The sequence below is a fragment of the Nothobranchius furzeri genome, chromosome 15 (assembly GCF_043380555.1).
Source record: "Nothobranchius furzeri strain GRZ-AD chromosome 15, NfurGRZ-RIMD1, whole genome shotgun sequence".
NCBI lineage: Eukaryota > Metazoa > Chordata > Actinopteri > Cyprinodontiformes > Nothobranchiidae > Nothobranchius > Nothobranchius furzeri.
The window spans coordinates 26719384-26738561 of NC_091755.1; the positions used below are offsets into that span (position 1 = coordinate 26719384).

The following is a 19178-nucleotide window of genomic DNA, read 5'->3' on the forward strand; positions in this document are numbered from 1 at the left end:
TCAGCTTTTGTAGTCCTAACATGAATTTGACATTAGCATTGCATTCAGTTTTTTTCTGTAGAATTAAACAGTTCAATTAGTCTAAATCACATCTACAAAACCATAGTTCTGATTAGAAATGTCATTTCTGACGTTCTGGGGAATATTGCATAGAAAAATAGATTTGTCTAAAACGCTGATGCATCAGGTGTAGCTGTGCTCTCCTTTTTTACTGTCTGAATGCGGTTGATTGTCCTCTACTTCCTATCTTCACCTATTTACATACATGATCCACGGCAGGCCAGCATTTGGCCTTTTTAAAGATTTATAATCTTGCTAACTCCAGCCTGCTGGTCTTCTTCAGCGATGCCTGTTAATGTTCTGTTGCTGCTGCCACCATGCCTTATGGGAAAGCTAATATAGGTTGGATAAATGTGTGCTTAGCAATATGTACTTGAAACAAGCAGAACTTAACAGCAATGATGTTTACTTTTCCATTTGTAAAGGTTTTTGGTGTGTTTTAAAAGTCCTAAATGTCATCACACACTAGTGAAATTCGTCTCTGCATTTGACCCATCCCCGTGGGCAGCAGTGAGCTGCAGCTATGGCCACGCTCGGGAACTATTTGATGGTTTAACCCCCAATCCAACCCTCTAAACCTGAGTGTCAAGCAGGGAGGAAATGGTTCCCATTTTTAAAGTCTTTGGTATGACCCAACCGGGTTTTAAACCCTAACCTCCCAGTCCCAGGGTGGACAATCTACCAATAGGCCACTGAGATGCTTATTTTGCAAAAACTCCATCTGAGCAAAACAGAACCACTGATTTGGAGAAACATTCAGAAAAAACAGGCATATTCTCCTTTAATTTTATATAAATGTGTCTTATACAAGAAATATTTACACAATGTTGTTTAGTAGTTGTCAAAAGCAGTACTACAATCATTGTGAGAGTTAATTTTGTAATTATAATCTAAGATCCTGTACACACGTAGCCAGGCATCTCACAAAACAAATGTATTTATCTATGATTTGGCCTGTCATCCACACCAAAGTGAAGCTATACCACACCAAAAACAATTATTTTAAAAATCTCAGACCAAAGTGGAGGTTTGCAAATCCTCCATTGTCTGCATTTGCTTGTGGATGAAAATTACTGTGGTTTTATGTTGTGCAATGTAACTTTGCAACATAAATGCTATGACATCACTTGTCCAACCTTTGCTCATGCTCGTTTGTTTTTACAATATCAATAACTGCTCTATGTGGAAGACCACAGTCAAAGAACATCGTTAAGGATGATCATTGACCACCACAAAGGAATTCTACATTCAAATAATGCTTTTTTATGGATACAACGATGATTTGGGGAACTACTGCCACCTACAGGCTTGGCATGCCTATGTGCTTCACAATGCAGAAGATTGTTAGCCTGGCAAGCCAGACTAAATAAATGTATTATTTAGTCTGGCCACGCTCCATTGACGGCTCTCCGTTGTGGTGCGGGTTCTACTGTTGTCTTTCAAATGTTCTCTGCATTCCACTGGACAAAGAATGTGACATACTCTTGTTTCACTCTGTTGCATCATCCCACCCACCAGGCATATAGAGTGCCCTGATTGGCCCACAAAGCGGATAAAGCTCTGTGATTTGTTCACTAAGCAGATAGAGCACTATGATTGGCCTACCGTTATGGACCAATCACAGCTCTTTATGTGTTTGAAACCCCTCTAGAGAGCTGTGATTGGCCAGCCAGAGTCCTGGTAGGACCTGCTGAGGTTCCAATGGAGCATGCCTAGACCATTCTTTGTAAAGCAAGAATTTGGTCTAGTTCACTAGGCTAGAAGATTGTCAAGAACGGACAGAGGCGAGGCCTGCATGTGTTGGCTGAACACAGGAGCCACTGGCGGGTTGAGTGTCTTGCCCAAGGACTCGACAGCAGTATTCCCTGGTGGGAGCTGGGATCAGACCTGCAGCCTTCCTATTACTGGACAACCCGCTCTACCTCCTGAGCCACTGCTGTCCCTTAATAATCAAGGACAACTCGGCTGTCAGTTTTCACACTGGCAGATTGAGCTACCCAACTTTTTACTTTTCTTCAAACACACTGATAATAAAAATGATATATTTTTAAATAAAGCTAAATCTGACAATTTCCTGACTTGTTTTAATTGTTGCAGCTCACGTATAACATTGTCAAGAGATAATGGTTATTTGGGTTAACGTTTTTTATGACCCTGAACAACTGCTTGAATATTTCATGAATTGATCAGAATTTAGTTAATTTCCCAGAGGAAACTGATTTATTAGCCGGAGGAATAATCCCTACTATCTTTATGCCTGTGTTGTGTCTGGAGGTTTCCGCCCTGATTAATGTGACAGGATGCTAACTGAGGTGGAACGAACGACGATCGCAGAGAGCATGAATGAAACGGAAGCAGGTCTGAAACAGAAAAGAGCAGCTTTTAACACTGAAGCTGTTTTCCTCTGAGCTCACGGGCCAACTCTGGTGCTTCAGAGATTTTACTCAGGTGTAACAAACAGGGCAGTGCCGCAAACACATCCAACATCTGAAAAATACAAACTCTTGTGCATTTTGGTCTCTGCACAAGTTTACTTACTTAAGGAAATGAGACCCTTGGCTCATTTGCTCTACTGTGTTTTTTTCTCTTCTCTGGACTAATTATCTGCTCAGCGCTGCACCTGAACCTGCCGTCTCATGCTTATGGAGGCAGACAGGACAGCACATGGTTAAATTAATCTTAGCCACTAACTGATGGTGTCCTGTTGCCCTCACTCCGTGTCTAATGTGTAATCAGCTGGAGGTTCTGACCATTTGCACTCGGATCACATGATTAGACTTGCTCGCTTTCTGTTTGAAACACAGAAGAAGCAGCATCTGTAGCATCTCAGCTGCCTTTGCTTAAGAAACAGGTGATAAATACTGGAATGGAGAGGTTTGCTATCATCATTCCTAACTGCATTTAATTATGTGGGCAAAGTAGTATCTGCCCAAAAACTACCCAGAGTGGCCCCATGGATGTGGGCCAATAAGGGGAATGCAGTAATTCTGCCAAGTTTAATCCCTCAGGGAGATTTCTGTGGGCACTCCAGTGGCATGTGACCCAAAACTACCCACTGGGTCATCGTTGGTGTCATCCCATATGAGAAATCTTTGTACCCAAAAGACAAGGTTGAAAACCAATACAGTGTATCTGTGGGTCCTTGGACTACATTTAATTGAAAACAAGAATTATTCTGTTGCAGAAGTTCTTGCCTTGGCCACAGGGTCATCACCGTGCAAACTATAAAAATGAAATGCAAATTACAAGGCATGCGAATGAAATCATATTTATAACCAAGACACAGAAACAGAGAAAGCCTTTTGGGAGCTCAAACTGATTTTAAAATTTGCCACAATGGAGTGGAAAATGGTCCAGCAATCTGATTCATCAGACTGTTTGGAAATCAGGCCCAGCGGGTCCTTCAGGCAGAAGTAGTAAGGCATCATCTGGCTTGAAAGAGGTGAACAGTCCAAAAGCTAGCATCAGTGGTTGTATAGGGGTCCATTAGTGCACCGAAAGACAGAAACTGTGCAAAATACAGTCACGTGCCAGGTAAGAAATGATTCAAGTGCATAAGATATCAGAAAGCAGGAGGACGGACATGAGAAAGCTACTTAGAAGCATCACCAACAAAGTAAATGTCAAAATAGGCAACAACATAACAAATTAAAAAGGTATGTCAACAAAGAAAAATAAAATTAGCATACCAAGCACAAAAACGTAGAGTGAAATATTACTTCTCTGAATTATTATAGGAAAAGGCTCAACATTTAGATTTATCTGATCTGCAGCAAGAACACTTTATAAAAGATGGAATTATTCCCAGTAGGATCATTTATAAACTCATAAAATAACTAATAATAATTTAAGATGAATATTATATCTATTTGAAACATCATTCCATTTTGTTGTCAGTGTTGCTGCTTTCAAAATAAAAGCTGGAATAACGAGATTATCAGGATTTCAACATGGTGTTTTATTTGCGTATTGCTTTGTTTTCTGTTCCAACCTAAAAATCCACGATCATCAAAATTACATAAGAGCTAATTTTGACCTGAGGACATGAAATCAATTTCATTACTTGATCTTCAGTATTTTAACATATTGTCTTTCTTTTTTATTTTTTTATTTGCCCATCACAATTTTGTTAGCAAACATAAATAAGCAAATACTCTTTAAATAATTCAAAACAAACCCATTCTGTTTTTCACCAGATCAATCTCATACTTGCACAGTGAGGTGTGTTATCGAAATAACGACGTTGATAGAAAATAAAAGAAAGGCCAGACAACATGCCTACTCCTTTCAGGTGCAGGCGCTCTCTCGGAGAGGAGTTCAGCTGCCTCTTCAGTTTCCATTCGACCACTTCTGTCTGAAGTCACCGTGCTAGTGCCACCTGTAGATGTATGGAGCTCTTAAAAGCAGCCAGATGAGTCTCTTAAGTTCAAAACAAGCCCCAACTTACAGCTTTGGCTTTTAAAGAAACTGTAGAACAGAGAACAGATAGAACGTGTGAGGACGCTGTCTTCACACTGAAACATCTTTGGTATTCTTTGGTATTCAAATAATTTCATTACTGGTTATAATTAAAAGTTGACATCATCATTCATATCATTTGTTTAGCGTGACACATTTCAGAAAAATATACAGTCAGGATATAAAAGCATGCCTGTCGTATTTGCTTGGTGACATCCATTTTTTCCATCTTTAATGGCCGTGGATTATACAGATCATTTAGTTTTACAACATCTTTAATAACGTAGCAACCATCTGTTTGGCTGAGCCTTCTTTACCAGTTTACAGATGTGAAAGTGCTGCTGCACCTGATGGGCATAACCACTCATTCTCATCATCAGTTTTCATTATCATATTGAATTTAAGCTTTGATGCAAAGATTTTTTCTGCATTGCTGCTTTATTTGAGTCCACCTGTTTCCCAGTTATCACAGTGTGGCCATCTAGTGGCTGAGTTGTACATTGCTGCAGAAAGCTGTTAAAACATGACTGGTGGGGATCTGTTTGTGTCTGTCACCAAGGAAATCAGAAATGTTGCGGAGAGAATACAATGCAGCTCTTCATCAGAGAGAACAAAGGAGCACCATTTAGCTCCTTAAAGCTCTTCTTACTGATCAGTTTGACAGTGTTTTGTTCTTGCATAAATGTTTTCTCCCAAAGATTTAACTATGATAATCATTCAAAATATTCTGATGTGTATATTGTTATGTCATAAATGTGTTTTACTCATCTCACCTAGGAACTTTATTATTATTATTATTATTATTATTATTATTATTATTATTATTATTATTATTATTCAACATTTATTTTAATTATTTTGCGGTCATTTTATGTGATTACAACAAGAAATAGAAACAATTGGAAAAATAATTTAAGTGACAATGTGTAATTTTACCTTTAATCCCTGGAAATATCCATTAAAATGTTGTTGAAAATTAATAAAACGGCGTCCAGTCGTTAACTCTAACTCTAACATATAACCATAAAGGACATAGGGCGTGGGTCTAGCGTCTTTGGGGGGGACGCCATATTAGACATCACGTTTCTTTCTGGTCAGCTCGGTATCTAGCGCCTGTCAACGACTAGCCAGGCTAGCCATGCCAATGCTTCCTTATAGGAAGCAAAGGACTTAGTACCGTTCCCAGTCAAATTACCCCACCCCCTGAGAATTCTAACTGAGCCAAACAGCGCTGAGCAGCGCATGTCACACACCGCAACGCTCAGTTTCTCATAACCAACAAAGATGGTGTCTGAAACTGAGTTCACTGTGGCTCTTTTCTCTGTTCTAAATGACTTGGACATGTCCTTCAAACCTCAGCAAGAAAAAGCGCTAAAAGCATTTCTTCTAAATAAAAAGATGCCATCTTCAGTTACAACCAAAAAAACTACAGCGATACAGTCGTCGTTTCCACCTTTTTTCTGATTGGTCATTTGGCAGGCCAGGTTGGTTGATGGCATCACACTAGGTGATTGGCTGGATGTACGACTTACAGAAGTTACGTCACCATGTTCCAAAACATTTAAGTAACTGCTAAACTTTTTCCAAAGCCTTTGTGAAAGAAGAGAATCGAAAAAGAAATGCAAGATATTTTGGTCGAGTCATATTACCGTAGTATGGTGATGTCATCAGCAGGCGCAGGACCAGAAAAAGTAAAGGAAAAGTACAGAACCAGAAATCTACAATCAGCAGATGGAAATAACTGAAGGACCATCAAAGTCTGAGGAGTCACGCCGAGGTTGCAGCTTTTTGCTCCACAGGCGACACCGTACAGTGACGTTGTGTAAAACTGTTGAATGGTTGTACTGCCATCTAGCGCCAGGAAACCATACAATGCTACTTTAAAGAACTAATTAGGACAATCTTTTGAAGCTAGAATAAATATTGAAATATTGTGTAATTAAATAATTTTAAATGTTTTTATTTAACTATTTATTTATCTTTGTATAAATGACCACGCAGAAGATGATACTAACAGATTTATATTCATAAACAAAAAACTCTGCAGACAAGATCAGTTCATGATTTATTGACATTTACTTTTTTCCACCATGGTTTTGCTTGATACCACTAGTATTCACCATAAAGTATCATTTCTTTTTTATTTAAATTACATTTATGTTTCACTCACATACACATTTATTAGTTCATTTTCTTATTGCAATAAACAGCCAGAATGAGTCAGGTATTGCTACAAGTTGCCATACAAACTCTTTATCCCTCTGACAGTGAAGTTCAAAAATAACTTTATTGGCAAGAAATAATTACACCATAGCCTCTTCATCTCTCTCTCTCGGCTCGGAGAGAGACTGAGGGCAGAATAAGGCTAAGGCTGGGAGCCTAAACACAGCTAACACGAAGTCCTGAAAATATTCCTTTCCTAAAATGTGAATAATGGAGATGAACCACTTTATGAACATACTGAGGACAATATGAGCTTGTAAGTGGTGCTACTTGACTGACTGACCTAGCTGATGCTCTGATAAGGCTGGGTTACTAACAACTCAGACAGAATCTTTGATTATTGATCGTTCTCTCTAAAAACCCAACACATCCATCGTTAGGTCACCTCTTCTAGATCCAGGTTGCTTCTGGAAGGAAGAGAGAGCAGATCTGAGCACACACTTGAATACATATGGTACACACACCAACAGGAAGGCAAGCACAAACCGTGGAACGTTACCTCACTCCCAAAATTAACTTAAAGACCACTTTCCACAAAAAAAGAAAAAACAAAAGCACAACGGTGGAAACTGACAGGGAGCCAGCTTTGCCTTTAAGCAATGGCGTTGATAAAGTTTCTCTGGGGTCCTAGATACATCGCTTACAGACAGATCAAATAAAGCAACTAAGAAACCCATCCTCCCTCAAAAAGTACAAAGAAAATGGGGAAAGACTCAACTGGTTAGAACTTCTCGATGCTTGGTGTTGTACCCTGTTCTCCAAGCAGAGGTTCCCGTAGTTAAAGGCCCTTTAATATGAAGGGTCGGTCTCTGTGCCAGCTCTAGATCACCCCCCCCCCAACCCCCCAACCATCCACCAATACACTCGAGGACCTGAACTCATCATGGAAGAAACAAAGGGTCTGTCAGCTGACCTGCTCCCAGGTTACACACGACTCCAGACAACAATGTCACAATGATAACAAGTCACGCTGATAAAAATTGCTCATTGCATTGCAATATTCAGACAAATGTAAGACATTAGAGCTCATTGCTTCTCAATGGAAGGGCACAATGTACAGTTTGATCTTAGAAGGGTGTTAGTTTCAAGCTGTCAAGCATGTTACTCCTAGCTTTTGTGGCTCCACTGACTGTAGCTTACGTAGAAAATCCACAGTAATAGCTGCACCCTCTACTCGGGTTCCCTTCATGGATGAGGTTATCGACATTTCCTACCTACAAAAATAGTTTTGATGTGTATGTTTTATTTTGCTTGCTTGTTTTTATTTATTTTTTTCTTTATTTGCGCTATAAACGCAAACCAACAGTTCAAACTCCCCCCCCAAAAAAATAAAAAATAAAAGCAAAGTGCTCACCAGTCTTTGTAAAAGAAATCAAATCATGGTGTGTTTCATGGCTTTCAGTTGTAAGACAGGAAGTATCAGTAGGTGCCTGGAGCTCTTCCGCTCTGGGTGGCTTCCCTTGGCTTCTGGCTCGGATGTCGCTCCAGCTCCCGATCATTTCCCCAACGGTGTTTGCTTTCGTCTCATTCCCTTTCTGCGTTACGCTCCACTCTGCCGGTTGCCATGACACTATAACTGAGTCAAACAAACCTTTGGACATCAGCGAAGTGAAGAGTAGGAGGACTGTGCAGGAATGAAAAGGGGTCAAACCCAGTGATGCATAGGCCTGAGAGGCGTCGTTGTAAGGATGCATGCAGAAACAGCATAAACACATCAGAACGCAGGGTCATGTCCACGTCCGCACACCTACACGGAAATTCTGAAACGTTAAGATGCCAAACTTTTCAGCAACCTTCTGAATATCACCTATACCATTATGCTTTCCCCTGAATTCAGTCTGAGCTGAACATTTAAATCACGTACTAAATACAGCAGAACAGTAAGTTTAAATGTGTGACTTGTGGTGTCTCCACCGTCCTCATCCGCCTTTCTCCCTGACTCTCATGGAAGCTGGCAGATGTGCCCCGTAGCATTTTTTATTTTTTGGTTGGGATCTATTTTAGAACGCTGAATTATTCAGGACTATGTGTGTCTGCATGCTGCCTGTGGTCAATCCATCCCACGCCAGCCCTCCTCTCACCTCCTCTCCCTCAGAAAAATGACAGAGGGAGCTCAAACCCCCGACGGCCTCCTTTCTGCTCTCGTAACCTCCTCAAACAGACGTGTTCAGAAGCGAGCACCACCTGCCTGTCATTCAGAATCATGTTGCATCTAGCGAGGGCCTAGTGTCACAAATTGAAGAGCTGCTGGCTGCAGAGCGAGACGCGTACAGTACTTTGGAGGCTGCCGCATCTGTGTGTGGCGCATACAGCAAAGACCGATGGAAGCAGCTATCCTACTGACATAACAATATTGTCTTGTTTTTTTTAGTGTTTTTTCAGTTGTTTTTTAAATCCTTTTTCGAGGTGCATAGGATGAGAAGAAGACATAGAGTCGTGATAGCAGAAGAAAACCAACCCGCTCCTGAATGATGATGTGACACTATGCATGGTTTGTAATCTCTAGAAAGATTAGATTTGTTTTCTGTATATTGAGAAGGCCGTGATGCGGCCAAAGTGCAAGGGAGGGATAAGGGCAGATGAGAAATGTACAAGAGTTTGATGCATAATGAAAATCTCTCCTCTAAGTTCAGCTACTGATCCATCAAATGTCTTTTGAGAAAAAAAATAAGAAAGTCGAGTGAATGGAGAGTCTCAGGTAAAGGGAGAAAGAGAGACATAATACTCCTTTCCACCATTCCTTTCTTTTGCTATTCTATCAGTCTGATGTTTAAATGATTGGATTTCCCCCCCTCTCTCGTCGGTTGTAGCTTCACAGTGTGCTTTTGGAGTAGATGTTCCTGATGGGTTGGACTCCCATGGCTGCGTGTCAGTAAGGAGAGAAGAGGATGGGCCCGTGGGTGGTGCGGATGGGCCCTGGGGCGGGTCTCAAGATGGCGTGGCTGAGAGGCGGGCCTTGCAAGAGATGATGATGGTGCGGGTGAGGTGCAGGCGCGGCTGCACGTAGGGCCAGCGGGTTGGAGGTCGCTGCTGCCGCCATCGCTGCAGCAACAGCCAGCGGGTTGGGCAAGAGCCCAGCGCCCAAAGCTTTGGTGAGATCCTTGGAGAAGGCTAAAGAAGACTAAAAGCAGAAAAAGGAAAACAGAAATTCAATTCAATTGAAAAATACTTTATTAATCCCAGAGGGAGATTGATTGCTGTAGTAGCTCAGAATAATAATAATAAATGATGAATTTGTCCAATTGAGAGGCTGAGTTCAGTGAGAGACATGTTTTGGAAGATAAAATCAACCTAAAATACTTCAAATCTCATGATCTAAAACAGTGAGCATCAATTGGCGGCCCGCGGGCCACACCCAGCTCGCCAGACCTTTCCACCTGGCCCCCAATATTACTGAATCAGGAATAGAGAAAAACAAATGTTCTACTTTTTCTATGTCAAACTAAACAAGCTGAACTAATCAGAAATTATTACAAACTCAGCTCTCATTCCACATTTGTTTTAATTTAATCTGCAGAAGTTCCTCAGATATTCATTTTTGCACTTTAATAATGCTTTATTGCGATGTCTCGGCAAAAGAAAAAAAAAGCTCACGGGAAGAAAGCAAAACTTGTACAAGTAAACAACATTTACTAGGTTGGTAGGCAGAGCCAGCTCAAGGAAGTGCAAATAAGGCAGGAAACAGGCTGAATATGTAAAATAAAGTTACATAAAATGCTCCCTTGGAGAAAAAGAACTAAAGAAACAGCATGCTTGAAATATGACCTCTAAGTGATGGAGAGCAAACCGCTTCACAAGTAGGATCGCCCCCTAGTGGCTTGGGTTAGTAAATGACATATGAACTTAAACACTGACAAATGCTTAAAAAAACTAATATTCGGAAGGAAAATTCATATATCAAAAATGTATATATTAAGATACAATAATAACTGAGATATCTGAGAGGAACATCTGGCTCAGTGTCTGTTGGAAAAAGCTCTGGCCCTTAAACAAATGTAGTTGAAGACCTCTGATCTAATGTGTGTGTGATGAGGAGCTCAGGTCTGCTAACGCTGTCACCGGAGACAGAAATCAGTTTACCGTCAGATCAGCTCCCCTGTGCTTCTTGTGTCGGCTGAGAAGTGGGTTTGGCTTTCCTGCCATGCCGTCCCGGTGCCTTCGACTTGATATGTGCTTTAAAAACATAAATAAATGAACAAGTGACTAAATGATTTCAATTTTTCCAATATTATTTTGTTTTAAATTTCAATAAAATGTTTCAAAAACATTATGTACAAATTAGCATGTGGTTAATTAGTTATTTTTGCTCTGGATGTTGTCTGAATGCAACCACTTTTTTGAGTCCAGTTCAATGCTGTTAAGAAGAATCAACTTTGGATTATTTAGTTTGAAATTTTTGCTAATCTTCTCAAATGGAGTTAAAAGCATCTGTGATAGCTGATGTACATTCTCCCATTTACCTGTTTGAGTTGCAGTTCTGAGTTGACCCGCACATTGCAGATCTCACAGTGGAAGGTTCGTTCCTGAGTGTTGGGGTCCACCGGCCCCCCTCCCGGCTCTCCGCTGGGCTTCGGGCCCAGACGAGGGTACGCCTTGATGGGGCCCAGCCCGCTTCGCGCCTCTAGGATAGTTTTGTGTTTTGTACCTGCAAGCAGAAACAAACAGACGCAAATAATTCACCTCATCAATGTCATTAGGGAAAATAAAATTACAAATTTGCAAGAAAATCTAAATGAATGACATAATATAGTTTTGATATATTGCTTTCATCCATCTGGAGTAAAATAAGACTCGACAGCTTTGCTCTGCAGACCAGATTATTGCTGCAGAGCGGATGACAGTGACAAATGTGTGACGCATGATGGGGAATGATCTGAACCGCTGAATGGCTTCTTCTGTAAATAAAGCGCCAGGCTTTATGAAGCTGTTAGAGCTCAACTTTCACCACAAGGGGGCAGCAGTCAGTTAATCTGCAAGTGAACTCACACAACCTTTAAATGTTGCTTTCATTGCCACCTATTTACAATGTTTTGATGAGAATGAGTCTGTGCTAAATCCACTTCATGCTTCAGAAAATAGAGTAAAAATTCAGAAAACTCTAGTTTTCATATTTATTATTTTTACTGATTACTTCTGCCCTCCTAATAGTCCAGTTCCCTGCAGACTCCACCTGCTAATATTTCAAAACAATGACATATGTAGTTTCTCTATTATTTAGCTCTCGTTTGAAACAGTTCCTCAAATCTATTTGAAATCTTTGCTTCTTCACCTTTAAAGAAAACAATCCTATTGTCTTTGGCTCTGACTTTGAGAGACGAATCCTCTAAAACCTCTTTGAACCAAGCTAATGTTACAGAGGAGGAAGGCATCCGCGGGTCTGAGCGTGGGGAACATGAAGGCTCCATTGAGTAGAGAAGAGACTGAACTGTTTTATCTGCAGCCAGAGACGTGCTCTTTGTTCTGCTTTGGTCTGTTAATTGATGATGGCTCTGAATGTTGTTTAGTTTTTTTTTCTGCTGCATTTGTAAGTGGCTCGCTGTGGAAACTGGCACACAAGTGGGCGATTTATATTCCTGAAAAAGAAAAACATGGAATGGACTGACAAGATCTTAAAACAACATTCCTTTTTCATTTTTCGTTCTTTTCTGGTATTTACAGTTATATATTTATGTATATTTGGCAGTAAAAGTTTTGCCACGCACGTTGCTCGGACCCTGGTGTCTGGCCGACATATGCTTTTATTTTTAAACCCGGCAAACATGCACAGTTTTGATTTTGAGAGCGAGTGAGGGTAATTGTTTCCAGATTGTCTTTCTGGCCAAGTTTCATCTGTTTCAGCTCCTGGCCTTGAACTCTGGAGACAACCAGCCGTCTGTGACCCACAACCACACAAAGTGTTTTCTCCTATTTACACGTGCATTCTGATAATAAACAGTTCTGAATATAATAATGATCTGATGATCGCACTGTTGTTGCTTTTCCAGGACACTCAGACTGATTTCATGTCTGTCTTGTCACTCAAGACAAGTAGTGACACAGAAAAGGACTGAGATCATTGCTGTGTTGTGTTTCTGCCTCTATTGCTTTTCAGCTCACATGTTAAAGAGAATGCCATCTTTACGACCCAGTACTGCCCATTTTTCACATCACAGTCATGTTTTAACAAAAACAAAATCATGTTTACATCCCACATGTGACGCAGTCATCACCCTCTGAAAGCTTCCACATGGAACTCTTTAAGACGTGAATGAGAAATCTAGTGTAACATGCTGCAAACGACAATAAAAATAAGAAGTGTGTGGTTTTGGGAGGAATGTTAATGATTCTGTGTTAGAAATAAAAGGGACCCCAAGTTTGGAGAAAAGAAAAAGAGAGAAACTGGTCCTGAAACTGAAGCTGCAGTTTTCAGTTACGGACGCCAGCGACGTAGATGTCAAACATCATTCATCTGCAGATCAGTGCTTCTTTTAATGCTCTTACTTGTGTAATGGGACACTTTTAATTTTGTTTATGTTGCTTTTTTATTTTTCTATGCACACATTCATTTTTAAAAAAGACAAAGAGATAAACCGCTCACTGTTCAGAAATACGTCATTCATCTAAGGAAAAAATGGAGAAAAAATGGAAGGCAGACATGGCTAAATCTAAATTAATTTCAGAAACTGTAAATTGGTATTATGTTGTTTTCTCAAATATAATCCTTATACGTTCCTATGGAAAGAATTTTTGTGCAGACGTGTGTTTTTGTGAATAATTTTGTCTATGCTAATGCAGTTTATCAAATTTTTTCACAGATGTGTATTTTTAGAGGAATTGCCAAAAATAATAAACGAAAATCACATAAAACATTTTGTATAATGCAGAAATGACTTTATAGCGTTAATGCTCCTTTGTAATTTTTTGTGCCATTGACTCCCATCCATGTAAATGTTTTTTACAAATAAGTCAAGTTAATTATTTATTTCTTGATTTTTAATTATTTAATTTATTTGTTTTTAATGATTACTGTTTGGATTCCCAGAACAGTCACAGACTCAATTTTAAGATTTTTTTGTTTTGTTTTCCACTTGATTGGATATTTTCCCTATGTATAGTGGGGCAATGAGTGACACTGCATTAAAGGGAGACTTTGCAATTTTTTCATATTTTAAAATAATTTGCTTGAGCCAGTTTGTGCTAAAATGACCCTTTACAGGGTTAATGAAAGGCCATCCAGGCCTTTTCGCCCCATCTGGCCAGAATGTTGCACTTGCAACTTCACAGTTGCCGGCCCGGTCTGCTGGGACTAAAATGGAGCTGACATGCCTAGTGCAGCAGTCTGGTTCCAGCACGTTCCCTGCATGTTTTAGATCATGAACACAGCTGATTGGTTAAATTTAGTGATGAATCGTTCCTCTAGACACTTGGGAATGCTGGAAGCGTTTCGGCTGGTAGATTAAGGTGTTAAAAAGACTAACGCACAGTGAGGAGATAGTTTCGCTTCTACAAACGCACACTAGGGGGTGCTAAAAGCAGGCCAAACTGCTTAGTACACCTTTAAAAGCGAAAAAAATATTGCAAATATTTTGATGCCCACTTGTGACACTCCAATGTGTTGAAATTTCACCCACAAAACACATCCTCTGGAAACACATGAATTATTTTATTTAATTTGTTTACTTTTCTGGTTTTGATCACATACCTGGCAATAAACAGTTAAATCTCAGAAACACACAAATATTTTATTATATTTCGTCAGGGCTGAAGCCAAGGATAAAATTAATGTTAAAAAGAGGTATTTATTAAATATTATATACAATTTCTACATGAAGTTTTTTTGTCAGCATTTACAAGGAGCAGAAACGTTTAAAATTAAATGAATGCATGAGGGTTAAACATTATTGCATTAACAACTGAAGCAAATGCATAAGATTTGTCTTTGCATTTGACAAAAACGTCATTCTGTGTGTTTCTTGGCCAAAGTCCTAAATGCCCAGAGTACGATCTGGGTTTTTTAAATCCAACATAAACAGTGCCGTTTGAGTAAACACAGAAAATTCCAACCAGACCTGAAAAAAATGGGGGAGAAACCTCCAGAAACTCAAACTTTGTTAGCACAAGCTCCAAAGAGAATTACCTCATGGGTAAAAATCAAAGTGTTTTGAGGTGATTTCTGAAACGTGTTGCTCACAGATGACCCACCTTTGTTGTGGGCCTCCAGCTGTGACAGGGAGTTGACGGCCACCTTGCACAGCGAGCAGTACAGCAGCTTCTTGGCCTTGTCCTCTTCTGTCTCCGAGTTGGATTGGCTGCTGGAGGCCGAAGTGCCGGCAGCTCCCGAAACCGGCTGACCAGATCCGGGCAGCTCTGACCCAGTACTGCCGCCACCCGGGGAGGAGGAGGTCGGGGGGATCAGGGGAGGCGTGGGGGTGGGAAGGAGAGGGCACACTGATGGGACGGGGGAGTCCATGGGCGGGGTGGGTGGCCTTGGTAAGGTGGGAAGGGGCCCCGGGGCCAATAGGGGCTCGTTTAACAGCAACAGAGGTCGTGTGTCGTCTAAAACTCAAATAAAGAGAAACAAAGGAAAAGAACAAACGAGAAGAACGAATTAACAGATTTTACAGAATAAACAAACCACAAGTTCAATAGTGACTGGCTGCGTTAACTGTGTTTAAACAGTAAAGCCTACATGCAGTTCCCCTGGAAATACAATTCTGTGAACCACATTGTTAACCACCCTCAGTGGAGCATGGGAGGCGCAAACAGCTCCAGAGATCAGACAAACCCACAAACAGAAAGAGCTGTCTGTTTACGGTGTCGTAGGATTTAAATGGGTTTAAAGATCCTTTTAATCTAAGTGGTTCAGGGAAGGAAAGCATATGGCTGCTGAGCGTAAAGCGTGCTCTCAGTATGTCTGAAGTCTTCATCTCTCATTGATGTGGTCTCATTGAATTAAACTGTTCCAAAGGGAGAAATAGGAAACAGACACCGCAGCTTGTTGTGACTCCTGCCAAAAGCACCTGTTGTTTTTGGCTCTGGCTGAGACGGCAATGGCATCGGCTTTGTCATGGTGCAACTCACAAAGTCCCAAAAAATTTGTGATTTTTCTTCTCGCTTACTTTTCCTACATTTCTTACACTTATTTTTGCATGCGTGTCCATGCATGTCCAGACATGTGTTTCTGGTCAGCCACTCCCGTCCTCCAGGATGTTGGTATTCACTAAATTTGAGCGCTGAGAAAATACACCCTAAATTTGTGTGGGGTATTCAGACTCCCCCATTAGCGGGGACTAGGAGGACTTTATTTAAACTCCACAGGATGTAGCGCCCATTGAAAGCTGCAGAAAAGCCCCTCTGGATTATCCTGCTAAAGAAATGCTGCGCAGTATTTCTGGAAAGTGAACAAATATTGATTTGAGCCGAGCAGTTTCCTTGTATGGGTTCCCGTTTGCCTTGTCACCCTGCTGTATTCGGTATGAAGTCTTTCTCTTTTTGCTGCTGGCTTTCTGTTTGACCATTTGTGCATTTTGGATGTGGTACTGTCTTACATCATCCGACAAAGATGCCATTTTGAACTTATTCAATCCCATTCCTTTCCCAGATCAAAATTCCTTTTCTTTGCAGATTGGAAGTTTCCAGCTGCAGAGCTGCCGGCCCTCAGAGCATTTGCAAAACAGATGTGTAGGTAAAAATAATAGAAAAGGAATATTTCACTCTCTGAAGATGTGGCACTGAGGAGTCCATTAATTCCATCAAAGAACATTTTCTGCACACTTCCTGTCGACCCCCTCAGCATGCAAGCAAGCCAAGTGAAACACGTGTTTTTGCTTACAATCAGTTGGCAGGAAACCATAGATGGTTGAATTTTAATGAGGAATTTCATAATCCATGACAGCCAGGTTTTGGTTGGACATCTACTCACACTTTCACCTCTTACTATCCTGCAGGATCAACATGGATGCCCCAGATCAAGTGCTGCTTGAACATGGTATCCACCATAGTCATGGTGACTAAATATTCAACAGAGTTGAGCAGGGGAACAAACCTATGGGTTTCTTGCTTTCTGAAACTTTGTGTCAGAGTTACCTGACTCTCCCAAAAACTCTGGATGTTCTGTAAGTCTAATTAATCATTTACAAAGCAGCAAACTGACCCTCCTCCCTCATGGCCAAACACAAGAAGTTATTATTAATGGGGAGAGGTCACAAGCAGGGGATAACTCAATCCAGATTCTTTACACTGAGACGGGTGAGCCTGCTGGGCCTTAATCCACTTCAGGAAATTAGAGCATACAGGGCGCACTCAGAGAGAAAGGTTCTGATTATTTCATTTAGACCAAACCGCAACATCATTTGTATCATAGCAGTGTCTATTATATTCTATATCTTCTTAACAATAGAAAAACTAACTAGAATTGTGTTAATGTGGAAATGTTGTTGCTGGGTGATTGTGTTTGCTTTTGGAAATGCTCCTTATTTAGAAGCCTATTGTTAATGACCCTACAAGACTCAAAGCCAAAAGCAAGAGTAAGCATTTTGTGGTTACATAGAACAGAATATACGCTGTAGTAAATCTGCATGGGAGGAGCAATTGTGCAGTGAGGCACTCGTTTAGTTTTGTTTGGTTTACATTCCAAATTTAAGGTGGTTAACTTAAATTTAGCACATTGCATCACCCTGTTATTCCATCAAAAAATACTAAGAGACAGGAAGATATAATTAGTTTGTCTGTGTCTCTGCCTCCGCCGTGCCTATTCTTAATGATTTAAAGGCTACGAAACCCAACGCTAACCTCTCGCATTCATTATGCATTTGGATGCATTTTCTCAGGTTGGTTTGGATCCGAACCCTCAAGTTACTGATCCATCTAACGTCTATGGTGTTAATCGGGTCCCGTTGTTCAGGTTTGCAGAGCAAAACTAACAAAAACCTGGCAAATTCTGGGAAAACCTGTTCAGCTGTGAGACTATTAATAAATCCAGCATGAAAGACCTCAGCTCAGTGCAATCTGACACCACTGTTAGCTTTCAGACGTGCAACCCAAGCCATCACATGAAAGTCATTTGTTTAATTGACCTTGGGTGTGTGTGCAGGCCTGTATGTGTGTGTTTGTGTGGACTACGCAGTGCCATAATATGAGGGTGGTTTTAGCATGGCCCTTCATTAAAGTGGGAGTGTCAGACAGCAGAAGGATTAAGAGGAAAGGAATAACAGAGTTTTTCTCCAATGTAACAGCTGCCTCTCCATCTTCTGCCGACCTAGCCAAAGCTTCTTCTCACCAATCCAAATCCCTCACAGCCAAGGGCCTCTTTTTTAGGGAGAACAACAACAACAACGACCACAAGCCCTTTGAGGATTGGATACAACTCTGCTCTGGGAACTGTACAGCCGAAGAGGCAACAGCATTCATGCCATAACCTTTCACGGTTTCAGCTCTCAGCAAGGTCCCAGCACGTCATGTTTATGATCATCACTTCTGATTGCATTTGATGTGTTAATGAAAAGTGATAGTACAGGAAAAATGAAGGTCATAGCACACGTGGTAATCAGAGCTGCAACTATGTTTGTTTATATGTCTCAAAATATGGAACTTTGCATCAAAATTGGAGCACTGGTAGGAAAAATCTATCAACATAGGCAGGGAATGCTGCTGTTGTGAGCGTTGCTCCTTTTGTGGGGAATTCAGTTCTCCATCTGTATGATTTGCTTGAGCCTGACTGTATTGTTTGTTGATGTTTACACAAGCGATGTGCACGACCTCATGTCTCTTTGTTGTGTTCTGCCCCGGAGTGGCTCCATGTCCCGGCCCACACTGTCTGTCCCCAAACAATGAGGAAACACACAGCTGCATGCTCCACTACCATCAGGTTGACACACACACACACACACACACGCACGCACGCACGCACTCGCACGCACACGCACGCACACACACACACACACGCACGCACACATGCACACACGAGCATGCACACTACAAAATCAGGAAAAGGCAAAGTTCCAGGGTCACGAGAAATGGGCTTGGATGGAAAAAGGCATTCTTTCACATGTTTCTACTTTCACAGCGCTATCGTGACAGACTGGTTGTGGACCCTTGTGCACTTGGGACTCTCAGTAATGGGGACTGATTTGAGATTGATCCCATGATTCTCCTTATGAGGAAGAAAAAAAAGGACAGACTTTTTTTTTTGCTTTCCTGGGACCAGTAGGACGAAAGTGCCAGAAAAGTGCAGATAAATCCACAGACGTGCTTTGACTCATTAGCCTTTCTTGGGCCTGAGTTGAGTCTTTGTACAAGTAGTGCTTGCTCTGTTCTCTCTCTTATCAGCGTGATGAAAATGGAAAGCCATCAGCAACAGAAAGCTTTGCAAATGTCATGAAAATTTGGCAGATGTATTGGCTGGCTGCTGTTTGATCCAAACACAGAGCGGTGACACTGAGGGAATGGAAAATCCAATA

General features: G+C 41.0%; 1 protein-coding gene across 3 annotated transcripts in view; it reads right to left on the bottom strand.

The window, feature by feature from the left end:
* Positions 1–9473: 9473 nt before the first annotated feature.
* Positions 9474–19178, bottom strand: part of znf385a (zinc finger protein 385A) — a 78310-nt gene continuing 68605 nt past the window's right edge. For all 3 annotated transcript variants that reach the window (XM_054745905.2, XM_015967861.3, XM_015967862.3), the window contains 4 exons: positions 14923–15276; positions 11202–11386; positions 10822–10914; positions 9474–9862 (listed from right to left, as the gene is read on the bottom strand). In XM_054745905.2, coding sequence (XP_054601880.2) covers positions 9611–9862; positions 10822–10914; positions 11202–11386; positions 14923–15276 — 884 coding nt within the window. In that variant the 3' untranslated portion in view covers positions 9474–9610. The remainder of the gene's footprint in view (positions 9863–10821; positions 10915–11201; positions 11387–14922; positions 15277–19178) is intronic.